The sequence below is a fragment of the Glandiceps talaboti genome, chromosome 3 (assembly GCF_964340395.1).
Source record: "Glandiceps talaboti chromosome 3, keGlaTala1.1, whole genome shotgun sequence".
Classification (NCBI taxonomy): domain Eukaryota; kingdom Metazoa; phylum Hemichordata; class Enteropneusta; family Spengelidae; genus Glandiceps; species Glandiceps talaboti.
Genome location: NC_135551.1, coordinates 18,699,203 through 18,722,123, shown reverse-complemented (window position 1 = coordinate 18,722,123; position 22,921 = coordinate 18,699,203). Strand labels below are relative to the sequence as shown.

The following is a 22,921-nucleotide window of genomic DNA, read 5'->3' as shown; positions in this document are numbered from 1 at the left end:
GTTGTAACAAGTGTAATCCAGTTTAAACTAGTTATGAATATCATGCAGACAGCTTTTCTCAGACATTTATAACTAGCTGTAACCAGCTTAATCCAGTTTAAACTAGTTTTGACCATCATGCATACAGCTTTTCTCAGACATTAACAAGAAGCTGTAATGAGATTAATCCAGTTTGAACTGGTTTAAAACCTTACCTCCAGCAGCAAACACTTTACTGACACTGGTAGAGTATTTGTTGTCTGGTGTTTCTATATTAGATCTTGGGTCCCGTTCCACCTCTAGTTCATCGATGACCACGTTTTCTGGACCAGTGAATCCCATAGCAAGGAACACAATATCAGCTTTGAATTCTTTGTCACTGTCTGGTATCTTTTCCATGCTAAATCTTCCAGACTTGTCCTTTATCCATTTGATTTGATGCGTTTTAATTCCAGTTACGTTACCATTACCGTCGTCAAGGAATCTCTGTAAATGTGGCCACATAGAATTCTTTATCAGTTTGTCAAAGTCATCAGCATTATTTTGTTTTCAAAACACCATCATAATTTTCCATGGTCATGATAAATGCCAAATTTTTTACAATATTTGACAGAACTGTGTATTGATAAAGCCATATCTGACATATCTTGTAATGTGAGATAAATCCAAAATGTTATATGTCCTGAAAATCTTTAAACTGTTTTCATCATGGAGCTGACATGAAACCATGAACTAGTGACAATAGACCATGCCAATTTCCTTCTGTAACCTCAAAAAAATTTAGCCTTACCTCTCCAAGAATACAGAAATGTTTTGGATCATTGCCAAGTTTCTCCTTACCTCACTAAGAATACAGAAATGTCTTGGATCTTTGCCAAATTTCAGCTGGACTTCTTCATGCCCATAGTCGACTCTAAACACACGTGGCCAGGTTGGCCAGGGATTATTTCTGGCACGGCTCTTGGGTGGTTCCTCCAAGATCTCAAATGAGGTGATGCTTTTAGCACCCTACAGAAAATAGACAAAGATAATTCATTTATCATGTTGTTGTACGATAACTTAATCTACAGTGAAATGGTTTTGAAGAAATTGCTTTTTTGTGCTAGGAACGGATATTCCTTTGAATAACAAATCTGACAAAATATCTAAACTTTGCTTCATCTCATTTTGAGAAATTTGTCCAAATTATTCTCCAGCATACATGTGTCTCTGAACCTGGTCAAGAATACAAAATATTTTTTTTTTGAAAACTTGCCACATCATAAAGAATACAGACAAGTCTTGGATCAACACCAAGAACATAGATACATTCTTTTTGGAACTTTGCCAAGTTTCCTCTACATCACTGAACGTACAGACAAGTCCTGGATCATTGCCAGGAGCACAGATATTTTTTTGGAAATTTGCAAAGTTTCTTACGACACCACCAATAGACATGTCTTAAGTCATTGCCAAGAATAAATATTACTAAAAAAATTTTTAAATTTGGAGTGTCTTCGCCTTGGTTTAACATACTGCCTTGAAATTGATAATGACAACAAAATAGTGTACAGTAACTCTATACATGCAAACAGAGAATGAAATTTAAACCAGCTAGTCTTTTTCGTTTAATGTTTGTATAGTTTAAGGGAAAAGACAAGACTGTATTTACCATTCTGAGGGAAGTACCAATACAATCACATCCCGTATCACCACCACCGATTATAATCACATCTTTGTCTTTTACATCTAAATAAACATTCTTATTTCCCTGTTGTTGTTTCTGCCATGTTTCCAGAAACTCCATGGCGTAATGAATTCCGTTCAAGTTACGACCTGAAAAATGAAAAGAAATCATTATAATCATTTTTAAAAAATTAATTCTTTAAATTTAGCTCTGGAAATTCATAATTCATAAATCAGAAGTTACTGAATGGACAGCATTATATTTGTGAGCATAATTCTGCCTTAATACCAATTTTTTTTTTTAGTTACACGAGTATATAAAACAAACTTTATCAAAATGATGATATCATTTTTTTTTTGCATAATATTAAATATATAAATTATATATATTTAAAATATGACTATTGCCTAGGTATCATCACATTTCTCTCCTAGTATTAGGTGGGAGACTATGACAACCCCATGATATGACGTGAGTGCAAGTGTGGTGTACTTGGGGTATTTGCACAAGTGCTTGCAGTCTTCTCTGTGGCAGTACTTCCATGACCAGGGAGTGAAAGTGCAGCAGAAAACACTGCAAGCATGGCTACAAATACTTCTGAGTACTCACACTTGAACTCATGTGTCATGGGGTTCTGTTATTATTATACACCTTTTAAAGAAAACAAGCAAATTTCAAGAAAACCCATACTGCGTGATGATGACATGAGATTTTGTGTGTAAGGAACAATCATGCCCTCATTTGCATGCAGGTATGCAATAAATTAAATGTTATTGGCATTGTACTGCAGTGCAAATACTACTAGTATGTATGCATACCAGTGCAAGTAATCACTAGTACATACGTAATAATGTCTCTATTTGTACAACACTAATCTTTTAAGATATAATATTCCTCATCGTGTTCTGTGTTCTCTAACCCTGGATAAGATCCTGACAAAAGATATACATCCATGGTTCGAAATTAACAGTAATCCCATGTCCACAGACTACCCGAAATATGTTTGTTATTAAAAAGCTTTTATGTCCGTAAATCTTCCATCCTTTAAATCATCACATAATTACTGGTAGCCTGGGTGGGCTACCAGCTGCAAACTATGGTAGCACCATGACAAGAATTCCAATAGAGGAACTCTGTTTTTAGTTCAGAAATACAGCACTATTTGTCACCATCCTTGGGCTACCACTTTCTGAAATTGATAGCCCACTGGGACTACCATAGAAAAAAAAGTTAATTTCAAACCCTGACATCCTACCTGGAATGGGTAGATTTCTAGGAACTGTGGAACCAAGACACATAATCAGGACATCATGTTCATTAATCATTGCTTTAGCAGAGACGTGTTTACCAATTTCACATCCAGTCACAAACTTGATACCTTCATCCTCCATCAACTTGACTCTCCTATCAACAACCTGATAGAAATAAATAAACAGAACTTGGTTCATTATTTTGTTGTAGGACTAACGAGAGTTGGGTGCATCAATTGTTGGACATGCTGGTCCCCACATTATGTGATTGAGAGTAGAGGAACGTGTCTCCTACCTTCCTTTCCATTGCTTTTCAGACTGCATTATTCTAAGTTTAGTACTAAATTTGGCATTCCTTAGTTACCTAGGTGCTTCTAAAAAGCTTTATATTTAATTATCAGTAATATTCCAAAAAGAATGAACATCAAATCTAATTTAAATATTCAATTCATTTACTTTAAAGAATTCCAGTACAACTTAGTTACAACAGTTAAAGCTATCCTACCTGTTTACTCAATTTCATGGTTGGAATTCCGTATCTTAGCAACCCTCCAGCCCTGTCGTTGCGTTCAAACACGGTGACTTCGTGACCAGCTTTGTTGAGCTGTGAGGCAGCAGCTAGACCAGATGGACCACTACCGACTATAGCAACTCTCTTGCCAGTTCTGAATGCTGGTGGTTGGGGTGCTATCCATCCTTGGTCAAAGGCGTAGTCTATGATAGTACACTCTATGTTCTTGATGGTTACAGCTGGTGCATTGATTGACAGCACACAGGCTCCCTAGGGTGGTCAAGAATTTGAAATTGTTAGTTGGAGCACTGATTGGCAGCACACAGATCCTAGGATGGTCAAGAATTTGAAATCATTACAGTTGGTGCATTGATGGCACACAGACCTCCTAGTATGGTAGACAATCTTAAATTAACATATTTGGTGCTGCAGCATTGATTGACAGTACACATACCCCCAATGATGGGCAAGACTTTAAACCATAGAATAAAAGGTATGGTCTACAATCATACACCATGTGTTTTTGATGGTCAGAGCTGGAGCACTAATTGAACCCCTAGTGTTGTAAAGAATTTGAAAGTATTAAAGTTGAAGCACTGATTGACAGTAATTGTAGACCCCACAGGAGATAATTTAGACAATTTGAAACTTACACTAGCGCTAGAAATATAAATTCCTATGTGAATTTACATTGATTGGAACTTGTCATATTTTTTTAAGAGAGAATCATATATAAACTGATTATAAAAATGGTCCTCACCAATAAGACACAACTCAATCACACTGCTTTCATCATCATTGTATTTTGGAGGGTTTACAAAATGCCTTTGGACTATTTGGCTTAAGGACATTGTATTTTTGTTATTGACGTGAAGTGTCAATTAAAACAGAAACTAACACCTATAACATCAGAAATACACAACTACTAGCATAAAATCAGTCATTGCAATCAATCAATTATATTAAATCAATCAATCAATCAATCAATCAATAAATCAATCACACAATTAATCAATAAATGCTTCTGTCATACATACTTCACATGGTGCTGGGCAGACCCTCCCAGTGAATTCTGGGAAATTGTTGGTCTGAAGCAGTCTCTCCAGAGCTTCCTTCCAATTATCCTGGAAAACCAAGTCATTCCATTTGGGAATGATGTTTCCCAGTGGACATCCAGTGCTGGATTGACAGAATGGAACACCACAGTCCATACATCTGAAACAAATGGACAGAACTTCGTTACATCTCAAGTCAGTACACCAGTAGCCGTAACACTACAGAAAAATATTTTTTAACAATATTCCTACACAGTAATATCTAAATCAAATTAAGAATACACATGCAAACACAACCACACGCACACACACATACATACATTTATACGTCACCTGTCACCAATCTCGCATTCTGATTGGTCGAGAGCCCTGCAGATACACAGGCGTATTTTTCACCAACAGCCGTATTTTTGCTTGTTGTATCACGTGATCACTGCACGTCCCCTTGTAAACAAATCTAGCAGACAACTAGAAATACAGCTATAACCAGCATTTCCAATGCCAAATTTGTTGTCAACCGAACAAAATATCACCGTTGTATAAATTGTAACAAGTCTTTGAACTGTACTTTTCATGTTACAGGGAAAAAGCCAAACATTTCACACAGAACGGCGAAAGTCCAGTGACGGCGAACTCGCGGTCGTCACGCGATCGTAAACATGAATTCCTAAATTTATGAAGGATATGAAAATTACCACCACAGAGGGTGCAGTTTTTGCCTAACTAGAACAAGAAAGCATATCACGAACATTTTTGTACATTTAATGGAATACAGTACGCAAAACAAAGACGCACTCATTTTTCAGCTGATGGTTATAAGTTTGAATATATCGCTGAGTGATATGCAAATAGTAAACAATACGTCATACTACTGAGCAAACGCGCACTCTGATTGGATGATAAAGTTAAGGCTGACGCGTAAACAACCGCATTGCAGTTATCGGAGTGGTGGATGATACTACGCTCAACAGTATAACGCGGAAGTGATTTTATTTAAAATGAAACAGCATTTTTAGACATTCAAAAATTAATTCATCGTCGCAGGTGACGTATAAGTATGTTATTTGCCAAATACTGTTCCACATCTTGCTGCTCGAGTTAATTTTTCCGGTATAACGGCTCGCCTCCGGCTCTCCGTTATTACCGGAAAAATTACCTCTCGCAGCAAGATATGGAACGGTATTTGGCAAATAACATATACGTACGTATGTACGTACGTACGCACACACACACACACACACACACACAGACATAAATACATACATACATATATACATACATACATACATACATACACACACATACATACATACATACATACATACATACATACAAATGTACCTACCTACCTACATATATACATACATACACACACATACGCATGCACACACACATATACATGCATACATGCATACATACATGCATACATACATGCATGCATGCATACATGCATACATACATACATACATACATACATGCATGCATACATACATACATACATGAATACATACATACATGCATACATACATACATACATGCATACATACATACATACATACATACATACATACATACATACATACAAATGTTGATACATACAATTGCACACACACACATGCACAAACACATCACATAAAGTGTTGCATCAGTGCAATAAGGTCGTACCTGATATACAATTGTATAGCAGATACAACCTTAGTGCACAGACACGACAAAATGTGGCAGGAACAAGATTAGTCTCTATTTTTAACTGACTACAAAGTTTTTCTTTCACCCAATAACTTCAATTTCTCACCTTGCTGCCTGTGTTTTAATCTCTGATCGTACACCTTTATGGTTGTAGATTTCATTCCAATCCTTCACTCTGTTCTCAATATTACGATACTGGTTTTTATTCCTGGTGTATTTCATAAAGCCCCTGAGAAAAAAAAGATATGGTAGAAATGTATTAGTTTAAATATATGCATAAAATAAAAAAATGAAATCAAAATGCAGGTAACTATCATTTTATATTAGTAATAATATCATGGGCAATTGAATGGTCTCATTGATATGCAAATGATACTATTTATATGCAAAAGAACCATTGATATGGAAATGATATCACAGAAATGCAAATGTACATGGATATGCAGATTATATCATCAACATAGAGAAATGGCAAGTGTGCTGCATTTTCAAGTAGTGTGTATATCTATACAGTTGGTAGAATGTTCCATGACTATGTCATACTTATTACACTCTCATTTCGTATTCAGTTTCGAGTGTGTTTATGCATAATACCATTGAAATCTCCCCTAATACATCCATGGTAATACGTATCTTGCTAGAAAAATCTCAAATGCAGAAAATTATCATTCAAATACATGAGTTATGAGAAAAATATAAGTTAATTTTGTAAATAATGGCAAAGATATTTGTAGATTACTTTTCATAAATGAAATGACAATACTATTATTGTAATTATTGCTATACAGAGAGTAAAATCAAACAGAATAAATTCAAACAAATTTTTTGACTCACTTTTTCTTGTCAAGTACTCTCTTCATATTTTTCTCACTCATCTGAGCATCAGGGATTACATCTTCTATATCAACAACCTTAGCATCGCCGTTTGTCTTGGGTTTTTCTGGTTTGGTTTGCTTGACAACTTCTTTCTCTACTTCAGTTGATTCCTCTTTCAGCGTCTTTAGTGCTTTGCGATACTCATCAGGGAAGACCTACAAAACAACCAAGTCAATATTTGATAAATCTGAAATTTGGAAACCCAAGAGTAGAAATGGAAATCATGTAAATTTTGTTAAAGTCTCCAATACCATGATTATGGGGCCCCTGGTCAAATAACAGTGAAAGATTGTACCTTTTAAAATGGTGAATAGTTTTCTGGAATACACTACATTATCATTTATCATAAATACAAATAATTATATGTCAGGTTTTTCATAATTACGACTCTTTTTCAAAGAAGCTAGTCAAAGCTATTAAACAAACTGTATCAAGATCAGTGAGACTCATCACAATATTTCATGTTGAGATAGACACAATATAGATAACACACCAACATCACTTATAGTGTGTGGACTCTTTATTTATATTAGTTAATGATATAAAACAGTAACAACATGCCCACTTCCACAATTACAGAAGACATGAGGTATAATTTCTCGAAGTTCAAACAAAATCTATGGTCAGCAGCCAACTGAACTCAGTTTCTTTCATGCAGTTACTGTTTTATATCATTAACTAAATAAAGAGTCCACACTGTGTATGTGATGTTGGTGTATTATATTTTTGTGTGTGTCCATCTCAACATGAAACCTTGCGATCTGGCTCACCGATCTTGATAGTTCATTTAACAGACTTGGCAAGCTTCTTGAAATTTTTCATTACATTGTGTTTTTGGAACACATCCATGATTTCATCCACAGTCGAAAGATCTATATGTATGATCAATATCCCATATATGGATCTACATCACAATCCATTTCTCTTTTTTGTCACACTAACCTTCACAAAGTCTTTGACTGATCCAGGCCACTTGGCTAGAATCTCCTTGGCAACGCTCGATCCTGTTGCTTCAACAAACTCTTCCAGGGTCTCTTTGATGAAGCTAGTGTCAATATCCTTGACAACTGTCTCCAAGGCAACTGACTGTTTATTACAAAGACTGTGAAATTTCTTCTGCCTGTGTGTGTGGTGGAATCAACACAATGATATGATTACTACACAGGTACATGCTGAATATCACATAATCCAATAATTCTGTATATTTCGATAAATTCAGGTATCAAAAGTTATTGGCATCAATTGACTTTTAGCAAAATAGAGGCAACTGACACTAGTATGTTACGTCTAACATGTATATTATGCCACAAATTCAGTTACAAATTTCAAATGGTCACAGGGGGGGGGGGGGGGGTGAGAAAACATTTTCTGATCAATTTGCATGTACTTGAACTAAATACGCTTTATAAGAAAACCACTAAACAATGACTAAATATTATTTTCACAGCCTCATTATGACATTACAACCACATGATGATTACTAATGTTGCAATTATCACTAATCTTTCACTGTATTTGATAAACTAGAATATTGGCTGTTTGAAATCCAATACAAGATCACATCACCATGTACATACACATTACCCTACACATGTGGAGTGTGTCCTTACCTGTCTAACACATAGGCAATACCTCAAGACATACCCTACACATGTGAAGTACTTTCTTACCTGTCTAATACATAGGCAATACCTCCAGACATACCCTACACATTTGAACTATGTCCTTACCTGGCTAACACATAGGCAATACCTCCAGACATAACCTACACATGTGAAGTACTTTCTTACCTGTCTAATACATAGACAATACCTCCAGACATACCAGCAGCAAAGTTTCTACCAGTCTCTCCTAGAATGATAACTTTACCACCAGTCATGTACTCGCATCCGTGATCACCAACTCCCTGTTAGGAAAGAAATATGAAAATATACCACAAAGGAGTTATATATTAATGTTCATTGCAGAAAGTGAAGATGTGAAAGAACATTACAGTGCAAGTACTGTGTTTTTGCTATAAAGCTTTGGGGAAATGGTCTACAGAACTGATCAACATTTTTAAACAAAAGAATACATTTGTCACACCACTAGAGAGTGCACACACCTCAACAACTGCAGTGGCTCCAGAGTTCCTCACACAGAATCTTTCAGCTGCTCTTCCTCTGAAGAAAGCCTTGCCACTGGTGGCGCCATACAAGACAACATTACCAATAATGATATTGTCTTCTGTTTTGAACTCGGCTGGCATATCACGTGGAGGGTAGACAACAATTTTACCACCGGACAGACCCTGAAATTTAGTTTGAAGAATGAGGAATTAGAATCTACAACTGAAGAACTTTTGACACAAAAAAATCTTTACAGAGAGAAGAAACTTTACATGATCAATGGAATATCAAAGGGGCTAAGAAAATTCTCTTGCTGCAGGGTGAAATTATTGTAAAATTTTAGTTTGCCTTCTTTCACAAGTCCAATTTGCAAATATAATGTGCTTACAAACTAGATAGTGCTGCATGCATCTGGATAAGTAGCTGAGAAAACTTTTTAAAGTGAAGAAAACATTTCCACTGTCATTAAACCTGCACCAAAGAAAATGGTGATTGAATATAAAGCCAGGTGGAAAGTAAACCTTCCTTTAATAACTCAAAACATACTGATGCAAAAGATCTTTGGACATGATACCGTGACAATGAACAAAGTGTTTAAACATTCCCAGCAACTGTTGATAATTGACATCAACATCTGCCACTAGAGGGCGCTGTTTGTTGAAACTGAACTTGAATGAGTGAAGTGCCACTAGAGGGCGCTCTTCATTGTAAAGTGATCGAATATGTACAACCGACTCGGCTAATAATGATAATAATGAGAAAATAATAATAATAATAGTAATGAGAGAAGATAGTAGATATTTGAAGGACTAACATTGAAATGCTCACAAACAGTTCTAACAAACTTGTAGCCTCTATTATTATCTTACAAATTCTTATGCTGCATACTTACTTTACCAACATAGTCATTGGCATCCCCTTCCAGCTCTACATACACACCCTTGGCCATGAAAGCACAGAAACTCTGACCAGCAGAACCAGTCAGTCTGATGTTGATAGTGTTATCTGGTAAACCGGCACCACCATATTTCCTACAAAAGTTACGTCATTTGTTAGTAAAAAAGGACAGTAAAAAATGCTGAGGGCAAAATTGTTTCCCCTCACTCGTTTGACCACAGTGAAAAGATATCAACAGTAATATCTCGATTTTTTTTAAATTTCCAGAAGTACTCGAAAATGGCATTTTGATAAATGTACAACTTGTGTCGACTTACTTAGATATATGGTAGCTCAGTGTAGTTGCAAAGGTTCTGGATTCATTGTTGATTTTCATATTTAGATGAATTGGTTCTGTTCTGAGTCCATCTAGAAACTCTCTACAGGCTTCTATCAGTTCATTGTCCTGTTGTATAATCAATATGTTCATTAGTGTCAATGAATAGAGAGAGAGAGAGAGAGAGAGAGAGAGAGAGAGAGAGAGAGAGAGAGAGAGAGAGAGAGAGAGAGAGAGAGAGAGAGAGAGAGAGAGAGAGAGAGAGAGAGAGAGAGAGCGACAGACAAAGAGAGAGAGAGTGAGAGACAGAGACAGAGAGACAGAGACAGAGAAACCAATGAGTATGTGAGAGAGGAGAGAGCAAGAGAAATGAAACAAACTCAAATAAATAAATAAATAAATAACAAACACACGCACACACAAACATATGAAAAAAAAGATAATATAACCAAATCTTTAAAAAGCTTACCTGTCTTTTTTCAAGTGCAAAGTCCTGTGCCAAGCTCCCACCAACAATGTTGACATCAGGTCGAAGGTCACTTGCATTCTTCAATATTGGGTCAAAGTTCAACAACTTGGCCTTGCTGGTGACTGGTTCCTCAGCCGTCTTCAGCATATCTGTTCTGCCAATCATCTCTTGGAATGTACTGAATCCCATCTTGGCCATGTACTCCCTGATTTCCTCGGCAACCATGAAGAAAAAGTTGATCACATGCTCAGGTTTGCCAGCAAATTTCTTCCTCAAAACAGGATCCTTCATAAAAAAGGAAAACATAAAAATGATATTATTTTTTTTTTTTTACAATTCTGGGTTTTGAGAAATGCTGATTGTTCTTGTTTTTTTCTTTAAAAGTTTCTGATTTTGTAAGTAGTTTAATCTATTATGAACAACTACAGTCACCACAGTATGATATATAATTGACACTTTTGAAATTGAGTGGCCAGCCTCAATAGACCTGTTGCCGGTTCCAAGATGCATTGCGCATCTCTCCATACAATGCCATGTATTCTGTACACGCGGAGGGGTTTGCATGCGCTACTCAGGGGGATGGTTGTCGCACGACGGTACCCTGGGTTTACCCGTAAAATCACAGTCTGTCATTGATGGCGTTTAGTCTTTGTTCTATAAAATCACTCATAATCAAAGAGGTTAACATGTCTTTCCATCATTTCCTAATGAAAATGTTATTTCAAATGTAATAAAGACAAAACAAGAATAAATCTAACAACATAAGCGATGTCCTCTCGCGCAATGCATCTTGGAACCGGAAAATCAACTATTAGTTTTCTCAAAAACTACTTTCTAGTCTCTTGCCCACAACCTTAAATTGTTGTCTTTTTTTGATGTTAATGTTTTACTTCTTATTTTGTGGGAAATTTTAAATTTTAATTTCAATTTCAAATCACATATTTTCTGTATTGCAATATTATGAAGACTTTATCACAGGACTATTTTTTGAAAATATTGTCCTCAAATAGAATACAACTTTTCAGACTTCAGTTTATGGCACAGTTGGAATTTATATTAGCACTTGTCCTTAATTCTATCTTTCTCATTGTAACACCTTAAAATGATGGGTAGGTAGATTAGTTAAAAATGTTTTTTTTTTTTTTAAATATTTAAAAGTGTACAAGTATATGTTCATAATACTGTCAATTCCTAACCATATATTTTAACAATTTAGAATGACTTAGAAATGAAAAATAAAAAGTCAGAAACTTTGAACCCTCTATTTTATTAGGCTTCCCAATTTTAAGCAACAAACAATTATTGTTCCTGTCTTCTGTAAGTCCTGTAAAATCTCTTTATTTACATTACTTACATCTGTTGCTATGCCAACTGGGTAAGAATTGAGGTGACATTCTTTTATGTGAATCACATACCTGCATTGCTATGCCAACAGAGTAAGAGTTGTGGTTACTTTTTTTATCTGAATTACATACCTGTGTTGCTATGCCAACTGAGTAAGAGTTGTGGTTACTCTTTTTTTATCTGAATTACCTACCTGTGTTGCTATGCCAACAGGGCAAGTGTTGAGGTGACATTTTCTCATCATGGTACAACCTAACGTTATCAATGGTGCAGTAGAGAAACCAAACTCATCAGCTCCGAGAAGTGCTGCTATGACAACATCTCGTCCTATCAGATGATGAAAAAGAAATTACAATCAGTCAACAAATGTGAAAAGTCTTGAAGCTTCACTTTACTACTGAATGAAAATGTTGCAGGTAGTCAATTTATCGTGTAACTAGTATGTATATGCAAACAAAAACAAAGTGACTGCCTTAAAAGTCGTATCATTTCTGTGTTTTACACAAATTAATTTTCATTTTTCTTCACAAAAGTTCCATACAATGCATACATATACATACATGCATACATACATGCATGCATACATACATACATACATACATACATACATACATACATACGTACACGCATACACACACACGCACACACACATACATACATACATACATACATACATACATACATACATGTATGTATAGACACACAAACAGATTTGAAAGTCATACAGCATACAAATGTAGCTTCTCCCCCGTATGAATGTGAAGAAGAAAAGAAAATTCTGTTTCAAGATTTTCTTTTACTGCCCTGCCCCTCTACAAGAAACCAAACATTGTGCTATCAAATTTTACCTGTTCTCAGCTGTCCATCTGTCTGTAGTATGACTCTAGACCTCAAATTATTCAAAACTAAGACTTGGTGAGTCTCAGCAATGCCAAGTTCCCATGGTAACCCAGCATGTTTGATCCCAGTCCAACTGCTAGCACCAGTACCGCCATCATGTCCTGATATGACTATGTGCTCAGCTTTACCCTAAAAAAAATAACAAGAAAATGACGTAAAGTCAAAAGAGTTCTCTAAGAAACAACAAAAATGATGTGATTATCAAATTATGACATTTCTATAATTTGTTTAATAATTGTTTGATAAAGGCTTGCCTTTTTTTTCCAGTAAAGCTGACATACCACTATGGGAGATTTTTCCCTCACTTTTCACTTATAGTGATTTTCCTTTCATTCAATTTTGCCTGTTTTTTTCTCAAATAATTATGATACCCCCCCCCCCCCCACCCCGCATAACCTCTCCCTTTTCAAAATCGTAATTATTACTGTAGAAAATTATATTTAAAAAAACTAAATAAAACCACCTAATTTTGGCAAGATTGACAGCAAAGAACAGATATGCAAATATTGTGGTTACCTTAGCAACACCTGATGCAATGACCCCAACTCCGACCTCTGACACCAGCTTAACACTAATCCTGGCTTCTGGATTAGCACATTTCAAATCGTAGATTAGCTCGGCTAAATCTTCGATGGAGTAGATGTCATGATGTGGTGGTGGTGAGATTAATCCGACGCCCGGTACAGAGTTACGAGTTGCTGCGATCTGCTTGGATACCTGCGTTCACAAAATGTACATTGAAAATTTTGTTATGTACGTCTCAAGATATATGCAATGTCATGTCACTGGGATGTGAGGATTTTGTTGTCTCAATATTTCACTTAAAATGTATGATTTCACCACAATACTATCATTAGACAATCACCACTTGTACTTTTAAACTGCTCATTACGCTAATAACATTTAACTGTTAAATGTATCCAATCAAATTCTTGTCACTATCCTCTCATCAATAATAACTCCTCATCTTACACTTTTCTGTTGGACTACACATTCCCTCATTTATCTAATTTGACCATCACCTTCCCAGCCCCTCACCTAAAATTTGTGCAGTTCACCATCCTCATCCAACCCGTTTACTTTTTAACCCTCCTCCCCCACTCCCCCTCAATCTTCTTTCCCATTTCTATCGTAAGCAGGCAGTTCTACATCAACTCTCTATGTCCCTTTACCTGACATCTCTCAACCCTCCCCCCGTAATTTGTAAATATTCCATCATTCCCTTCCCATATTTACCTTGTATCCAGGCAGCTCTCCACCCTCCCCCACGTTTGGCATCATGTGCCATCTAAACACTTCTTACTTCATCATCCCCCTCCCCTCTTATATCCAGGCAACTCTCCACCCCTCCCCTAAATTAGCCTCCTCTGGTTTGGTTTTCTCTAGCATCTCAACGCTTGTTACTTTGTCATCCTCACCCCCTCATTTACCTTGTATCCAGGCAACTCTCCACCCTCCCCTGGTTTGGCGCCCTGCGCCATCTTAATCTGGAGATCATCAGCATTAGCTAGATAGGAGCTTGTCACACCAAATCTTCCTGATGCTACTTGTTTGATAGCAGATCTTTTACTGTTCTGTGGATCTTGGTCCAAGTATCTATTAGGATTCTCTCCTCCTTCACCTGTATTACTCTTTGCCTCAAGTCTAGATGAGAGGAAAGTTATCAGATGAAACACTGTGTACGATAGTGTCACTATGTGATATGGTTCACAATTCTCCTCTAAAGTAAAAGTCCAGTCAGACTTATTTCTGTCTTTAGTACACTTGTATTGATTATTACTATCAACTTAAAGGAAAAGTCCAGTCAGCCTTATTTCTGTGTTTAGTACACTTGTATTGATTACTGCTATCAACTTAAAGGAAAAGTCCAGTCAGACTTATTTCTGTCTTTAGTACACTTGTATTGATTACTGCTATCAACTTACAGGAAAAGTCCAGTCAGACTTATTTCTGTCTTTAGTACACTTGTATGCATTGCTGTATCAAATTGCATATGATCATTGGTGATAAAATAACACATTGATAACTTAGTCAACTTTGAAATCTTGTATAAAAGAAACTCTACTGCACTTGACATGTGTTTGGCCATTTTTGCGGTTTTCCTGCAAGGGATTATGGGAAAACCCTCTGATGATGACATCACACATGTAGCAATCTACTTTGCTTTCACAAATACAAGGAGTGTGGTGTATGCTAAGATAATCTCATTTACCTGTTCATGGCAATAGCTAGAGTGGTGTGTGTTTCCAGAGATATACTACCAAAACTCATGGCACCAGTAGCAAATCTCTTAACAATTTCCACAGCGGCTTCTACTTGTGAGAGATCCAATGGTTCATCGACGGTCTTCACATCAAGCTGACCTCGTAGTGAGCAATACTTGACCTAAAGGGTTGCAATGTCATTAGGGAGAATAATACAGAGTTAAGGCTGCACTGAAAAGGTGTCTTTTGAGTGACTTTTATTTTATATTCACAAAATACGGCTGTACTAGCTGTAACTGGAACATTTTTAAAACTGTTTTGTCAGATGTAAGGATTTACTCGTAATACTTTACAGTAAAGTATTGAATTACCTGAGTGTGGGTAAACACATTTGTGTAGCAGTGTACACAGTATAGCATAGTGCAATACATATATACCCAATCATTTGTGTAGCAGTGTATACAGTATAGCATGGTGCAATACATGTATACCCAATCATTTTTGTAGCAGTGTATACAGTATAGCATAGTGCAATACATATATATCCAATCATTTGTGTAGCAGTGTACACAGTATAGCATAGTGCAATACATATATACCCAATCATTTGTGTAGCAGTGTATACAGTATAGCATGGTGCAATACATGTATACCCAATCATTTGAGTAGCAGTGTATACAGTATAGCATGGTGCAATACATGTATACCCAATCATTTGTGTAGCAGTGTACACAGTATAGCATGGTGCAATACATGTATATCCAATCATTTGTGTAGCAGTGTACACAGTATAGCAAGGTGCAATACATGTATACCCAATCATTTGTGTAGCAGTATATACAGTATAGCAAGGTGCAATACATTTATACCCAATCATTTGTGTAGCAGTATATACAGTATAGCATGGTGCAATACATGTATATCCAATCATTTGTGTAGCAGTGTACACAGTATAGCATAGTGCAATACATGTATATCCAATCATTTGTGTAGCAGTGTACACAGTATAGCATAGTGCAATACATGTATATCCAATCATTTGTGTAGCAGTGTACACAGTATAGCAAGGTGCCATACATGTACATATATACCCAATCATTTGTGTAGCAGTGTACACAATATAGCAAGGTGCAATACATATATACCCAATCATTTGTGTAGCAGTGTATACAGTATAGCATGGTGCAATACATGTATACCCAATCATTTGTGTAGCAGTGTACACAGTATAGCATGGTGCAATACATGTATACCCAATCATTTGTGTAGCAGTGTACACAGTATAGCATGGTGCAATACATGTATACCCAATCATTTGTGTAGCAGTGTACACAGTATAGCATGGTGCAATACATGTATATCCAATCATTTGTGTAGCAGTGTACACAGTATAGCATAGTGCAATACATGTATACCCAATCATTTGTGTAGCAGTGTACACAGTATAGCATAGTGCAATACATGTATATCCAATCATTTGTGTAGCAGTGTATACAGTATAGCAAGGTGCAATACATATATACCCAATCATTTGTGTAGCAGTGTACACAGTATAGCATGGTGCAATACATGTATATCCAATCATTTGTGTAGCAGTGTACACAGTATAGCATAGTGCAATACAGGTATATCCAATCAAATTAAGTCTGGGGTCGGTATCCAAACATCAACGTTCCCAGTGCAGTCAAGATTTCCACTTATCTCTACACTACATATAGATAAAATAAATCTCTGTACATGTCACACTATGTCTAAGTATTGGTTTATGTCTGTTTACATGTGTTGGACTCCATTAGTTGTTAGTCAACGATCTCTAATCGGCTATTGCTGGTATCACAGAATCATTTATCATTATATATCTTTATTATATATTTATATTTCTTGGAAATAAATCATTATTATTATTATTAATATCAGATTGTGGAATTTCATCAATACTTTTAATTAATAGATTAATAATAAATTGATTCATTAACTATTTGACTTCAGTAGTTTATTGATTGACTGATTGATTGATTTAATTGATTGATTGACTGATTGATTGATTAGTTGATTAATTGATTAATTGATTGTTGGTTTGACTGACTTGTCACTTACATTTTCCGTGGCACTTTCTACAAATTTCTCATAGGCATTCTTATTGTTGTTTCTGGCAGCGTCTTGTAGGTTGGCGATACTCTGGGGTTCATTGATATGCTTCTCACCCCCACTACGCCAATGGTATTGCCCTGGGTTCCTGATAATCTGATTATCACAGCTTCTGTCAGCATAGGCAATGAAGTGACGTTGTAAGGCCTGGATAGAAAACACAACATGACAATTAGGTATGGTTGAACTTGGGAACTTTGGTATTGTTGAACTTGGGAACTTTGGTATGGTTGAACTTGGGAACTTTCGTATGGTTAGACTTGGGAACTTGGTTATGGTTGAACTTGGGAACTTTGTTATGGTTGAACTTGGGAGCTTTGGTATGGTTGAACTTGGGAACTTTGTTATGGTTGAACTTGGGAACTTTGGTATGGTTGAACTTGGGAACATGGTTATGGTTGAACTTGGGAATTTTGGTATGGCTGAACTTGGGAACTTGGTTATGGTTGAACTTGGGAACTTTGTTATGGTTGAACTTGTGAACTTTGGTGTGGTTGAAATTGGGAACTTTGGTGTGGTTGAACTTGGGAACTTTGGTATGGTTGAACTTGTGAACTTTGGTATGGCTGAACTTAGGAACTTTGGTACAGTTGAACTGGGAACTTTGGTACAGTTGAACTTGGGAACGAACACACTAACACATCTCAATATAATATAAGAATGATCATATTGTTCAAGGTATTGTATACGTGTATATTTCATATATTTGAATGATTTCAAAATCCAACTAACTAACAATTATAAATCTTTGTTATCAAAGTATAACACCTACCTCTTCAGCTAACACATCAAACGTAGCTCCACCAATCCTTGAAGCAGATCCTATAAAACATTTATTAATCACTTCTTCACTCAGACCAACAGCTTCAAAAATCTGGGCACCCTGTCAACAAAAACAGAAATTATCATACACATCAAATCATTTGAAGTCTGAAAAGCATGTTTTGCTAATTTTGGCTGGTGATAATTATTTATTTTATAAAATTGTAAAAACACTACTTAGTAATTTTTCCTGTTCTTTTCTGACATGTAAGCGCAGAATTGTTATTATGTATTCAATGGTCTCTCAAAATGTTGACATGACATGCCAAGATTCCTCGGCACAAACGCTGTAGGTTCGAAATCATTTCCATATGAAAAGATACCTTACTTGAGGTGTGAACTGACTGTCAATCGTTGCTTGCTCTGACAAATATCACTGTTTGCCCAGGTTTCATCCCACGGGTTTGCAAGGGGGGTTTTACACTGAGAAACGTTTTTGTTCCACTTGATCGGTAGTTTATTTAGTCTCTGGGTGGTCATAAGCCATTAATTCGGTAGCGCAGAATTTGTCTGCGTTCACGAGACTAGCCTAGATACATGGTTTGTGCCGGCCAATCCCGTCATGTGGAAAAAGTGACAAGAAATGAAAGCCTTTGTACATTTTCCAAAAACCATCAAACTACAGTAACCTATCTAAAGGAACATAATGGTTATCATGTCACTAGGAAATAAAATTCCATTGTCAAGCTTTTTTTTTACACCAAACTTTTAAGAAAGGAAAACTTTTCTGAACTTTTTCTCTGCCAGTATCTTAAACATTATATGGAGTGTAGGACAGAATTTTATTTAATATAATTTGATTTCATTGGTTTTTTTAATTTATTGGCTTTGATTTGTTAGTTAAAAATTTATTTGATTAGATTTGACTTGATTGAATCTGATCAAATTGAACTTTGATGTGATTTAATTTAATTAGACTGAACTTGATTTGATTTGATTAAAGTTGATTTGATTAGACTTGGGTTGATTTGAAGGCACTAGATTTGATTTAATACACTTTAACTTGTTTTGATTACACTTGACTTTGGATTTGATTTGATATGATTTGAACTGATTTGTTCTATTTTGATTTTAATCTGGCTTTTTTTACTTTGATTTGAACTAATTTGATCTTACCTTATAACTCTGTAGAGTAGATATTCCCATCTTAGCCATCACCTTGGAGATTCCTCTCTCGGATGCAGCGATATAATTATCAGCAATCTCGTCATCACTTAGAGGAGGATCCAGTAGTCCGTGTTGCCGTAGTGATGCTATACTCTCAAATACCAAATATGGGCAGATGCCATCTGCACCATATCCTAGCAACACACATAAATGGTGCACTTCGCCAATCTCTCCCATTTCAAGAATGAGACCAACTTTCATACGGAGTCTCTCCTTGATAAGATGATGATGAACTGCACCAACAGCTAGCAAGGCACTGTCAAAAGAAGAAATCAATCAATCGATCAATCAATCAATCAATAGATAGATAGATAGATCGATTGATCAATCGATAGATAGATAGGTAGATAGATAGAGACAGACAGACAGACTTATCAATCAATCAATCAATCAATCAATCCTTCAATCAACAGAGGTTATAAAAAACACAACACACAAAATGGAATTTCACCCGTCCGCTCAGTGGACCTTTCAGACTATCCCAACTGTTACCCTATCTTTTTTGTTACAAAATGTCAACTTACCTCACAGATAGTCTATCTTGCCCAGCTAGTTTATCAGACAATACCAGTAAAGTGTACCCATTCTCTGCAGCAATGGCGGCCTCCTTACATATCCTATCCAGTGCTGGTACAAAACCTTTAACTCCATCATCTATTGGGTAACTGATGTCAAGGACTTGAGTCTGGAACATCAATAGAAGACATTACAATCACAAGTATATTACAACATGTACACTTACAACTTAATACTCAAATTTCCTTACTTACAATTTACTCAAATTCCCAAGAATTTTTTACTATGCTTAATACTCTTCCGGAATATCACAAACAGTTTGTCATATGACTTGTCACGAAAGAGAGTTTACTTTCCAGACAGGAAGAATTTCCAGTATTTTCAGTCGACTCATTTTATAAATTTTAATTTTGAAGGAGTTTCGAGAAGTAAAAATAAATTTCCCCCAACAGGGATATTTCACAAATTGCCTGTCCAGTATAATGTAAGTACTGTCTAAACCAGTATGCTAACTTATTTAACAAAGTATGATACTTACAAAGAAAGTAAAACTACAAAACTTTACAAAAAAACAAAACGTGCGATGTCGTTTTCCTACCTTCCATCCTTTGTAAGACACACCTTTGAGAACCTCCATGTCACTTAAAGTCAATATTGGTTGTTGTAGGAATAATCTCCTGCATTGTTGTGCACTGGGTTCAAGTATATTATCTTCTGGACCAATAGGACAGGCCTAAGTACAACAGTTAAACATATTGCAAATATTGAAAGTAAGAAATGACAAGTCTAACATAATACACTTTTCTGTGAACAGCGCCCTCTAGTGGTAGATTGTGAAGTGATTTATGCATGAGAAAATCTGACAAATAGTCTTGTGTTCATTTTTTATCTCTTAGGGCAGAATAATAATGTCTCAAGTTGCCATAGATACAGAACAACATCCTATTTGAAGTGTTTTATTTGTAAAGCCTCCTTCCCAAGGACAGCCTGCGTTTAGCTCAGAGAGAACTAACACTAGTGGTTGATGCTATAATTTCCTTTGTTTTTACAAGAACACAAATATTTTTACATTGAAGTTTGGATCTGAATGCCAGTTTATATTTTTACTGAAATGGGAGTGGAATGGGGGAGGGGAGGGGGGCCTCCTTTCTCTAAATTCATGAACACAATGGATGTAGACTTCTCTTCTGTTTCCTCGGAAAACTAGTAAGTTAATTTGCATAATTGACCGAGTGATGCCATCCGTGTACATACATATCTAGATGTTGCATTTCCAATGGAAACTAACACATAAGAAAAAGTTCACCTTGACATTCACTGGATCAAAATAGTGTCTTCAAGTAACACATGACACCCAAATGATCTTTGTTTTTTACTCTCAATATCAACTATTCAGGGGTATGCTGCAAACATTTTACAAACACTTACCAGAGACATGACAATCTTTTCTCTGAATGGATCAATGGGTGGATTGGTGACCTGTGCAAACAGTTGTTTGAAATATTCATACACAAATGGATTCATTGTTGATAGACAGGCTAGGGGAGCATCATTACCCATAGAACCTAGGGCTTCCTTTCTGTTGACAACAAACAAACAAGCAAACAAACGATGTTTAATTTTACATCACTGTGGTATATCTTGAGTTTTCTTTTTAAGATGACAGCTTTAAGTTTGGTCTGGGATGAATTTGGTGAAAAAAAGAAAAAAAAAAGTGTCTCTCAAAACTGGGGTAGGTTTACTTCAAAACCTATACTTGTATAATCTATTTTTTTTACTAAATTCACGTGTAATATCTAATACTTTTTTTTTTACATTTTCTTTGGGGTGAGGGTCCCACCCATCCACCATATTTGACTATATACCCCTTGGTGTATGTCTGTCTATAAAAGGATCTACTCTATTCTCACTATATCTTAATTCTTATCTGAAATAGGGTTGAGCGTCAGGAATCCTTCCCTATTAAAACCCCTTCAATACTGAAAACATTCCCGCCAAAATTGTTTGGACAAAATTCTTGTTTTATGTAAGTTTTTGGCATATATCAACTTCATTTTAGACTGGAATTAAAGATATGTTACTTCCTAATAAAGTAATATTATTGTAATTATGAAAATATTCATATAAATTGGGTCCCCATATTATTTAAAACTCGTCTCTGGTCATGAAAGGGTTAAAAAAACAACTCTACTTTGACCCAAAAATGGAAAGTTTACACTCAGATTTGGATTTCCCAAATTCTTCTACATGTATATTCTATGTACATATTTTTCTGTATAGTTTACATGTTCTTTCACTTTAAAAGCAGAATAAAAATGCTAGCAAGCTGAATTTAGTATAATTTAGATAAATTTATCCAGTTCTTATCCCTTGACCTGTTAAACCGATACTAGGAGAAAAAATGAACATGTAAATCATCAAAGAGTTTATGATTACTGTAGATATCTCATCCCACCCATCACACTATTTACAGCTAAAATGATGTTGGCTTGGTGTTTCACTCATGCAACATGATATTTTATCACACACACTAACATAGGTGCCGTGCACAGTGGGGATATAGAAGTAGTAAAGTTGAAATGTTCATTATCAGTTAGAAAATAAATAATTCCAACCATTAAAATCATCAAGTCCAGTTTAATGTTTCATTTAGAAGCCTGTTTCTAGTTCTACTGCACTGTGAAAGAATAGCAATGCTTATGTGATTGGGCAAAGGATCCTGCTGTGTTTTATTGTGTCTCTGTTATTGTTAATATGTTAGTCTAGAGTTGAAATATGTATATCTTTGTGTCAAAAACGTAATGTCCATGAGTGAAACACCAAGCCTACATCATTTTAGCTAAGAAATAAGTTCAATGACATCATCTCAGAACATGATCACATGATACTTACAAATGGTCATGAGATCTCAAAGCTGTATATTAGTCACCTGATCTAAATCTAAATCAGGGTCAATGATGAACAACAGACAGATGTTGGTGTCTAGACCCACATGACTTGACCT

The 22,921-nt window shown here is 35.8% G+C and overlaps 1 protein-coding gene across 1 annotated transcript in view; it reads right to left on the bottom strand.

Moving 5' to 3' along the window:
* Positions 1-22,921, bottom strand: part of LOC144453955 (uncharacterized) — a 65,223-nt gene that overhangs the window by 1,728 nt on the left and 40,574 nt on the right. The window contains exons 13-37 of the mRNA XM_078145328.1: positions 21,346-21,496; positions 20,516-20,650; positions 19,926-20,086; positions 19,351-19,657; positions 18,185-18,295; positions 17,362-17,559; positions 15,273-15,445; positions 14,491-14,704; positions 13,577-13,777; positions 13,009-13,189; positions 12,354-12,487; positions 10,817-11,101; positions 10,349-10,476; positions 10,027-10,165; positions 9,131-9,316; positions 8,817-8,932; positions 7,969-8,146; positions 6,985-7,181; positions 6,257-6,379; positions 4,444-4,621; positions 3,401-3,676; positions 2,901-3,060; positions 1,631-1,794; positions 820-987; positions 195-465 (exon numbers count right to left, since the gene is read on the bottom strand). Of these exons, the coding sequence (XP_078001454.1) occupies positions 195-465; positions 820-987; positions 1,631-1,794; positions 2,901-3,060; positions 3,401-3,676; positions 4,444-4,621; positions 6,257-6,379; positions 6,985-7,181; positions 7,969-8,146; positions 8,817-8,932; positions 9,131-9,316; positions 10,027-10,165; positions 10,349-10,476; positions 10,817-11,101; positions 12,354-12,487; positions 13,009-13,189; positions 13,577-13,777; positions 14,491-14,704; positions 15,273-15,445; positions 17,362-17,559; positions 18,185-18,295; positions 19,351-19,657; positions 19,926-20,086; positions 20,516-20,650; positions 21,346-21,496 (4,535 nt within the window). The remainder of the gene's footprint in view (positions 1-194; positions 466-819; positions 988-1,630; positions 1,795-2,900; positions 3,061-3,400; positions 3,677-4,443; positions 4,622-6,256; positions 6,380-6,984; positions 7,182-7,968; positions 8,147-8,816; positions 8,933-9,130; positions 9,317-10,026; positions 10,166-10,348; positions 10,477-10,816; positions 11,102-12,353; positions 12,488-13,008; positions 13,190-13,576; positions 13,778-14,490; positions 14,705-15,272; positions 15,446-17,361; positions 17,560-18,184; positions 18,296-19,350; positions 19,658-19,925; positions 20,087-20,515; positions 20,651-21,345; positions 21,497-22,921) is intronic.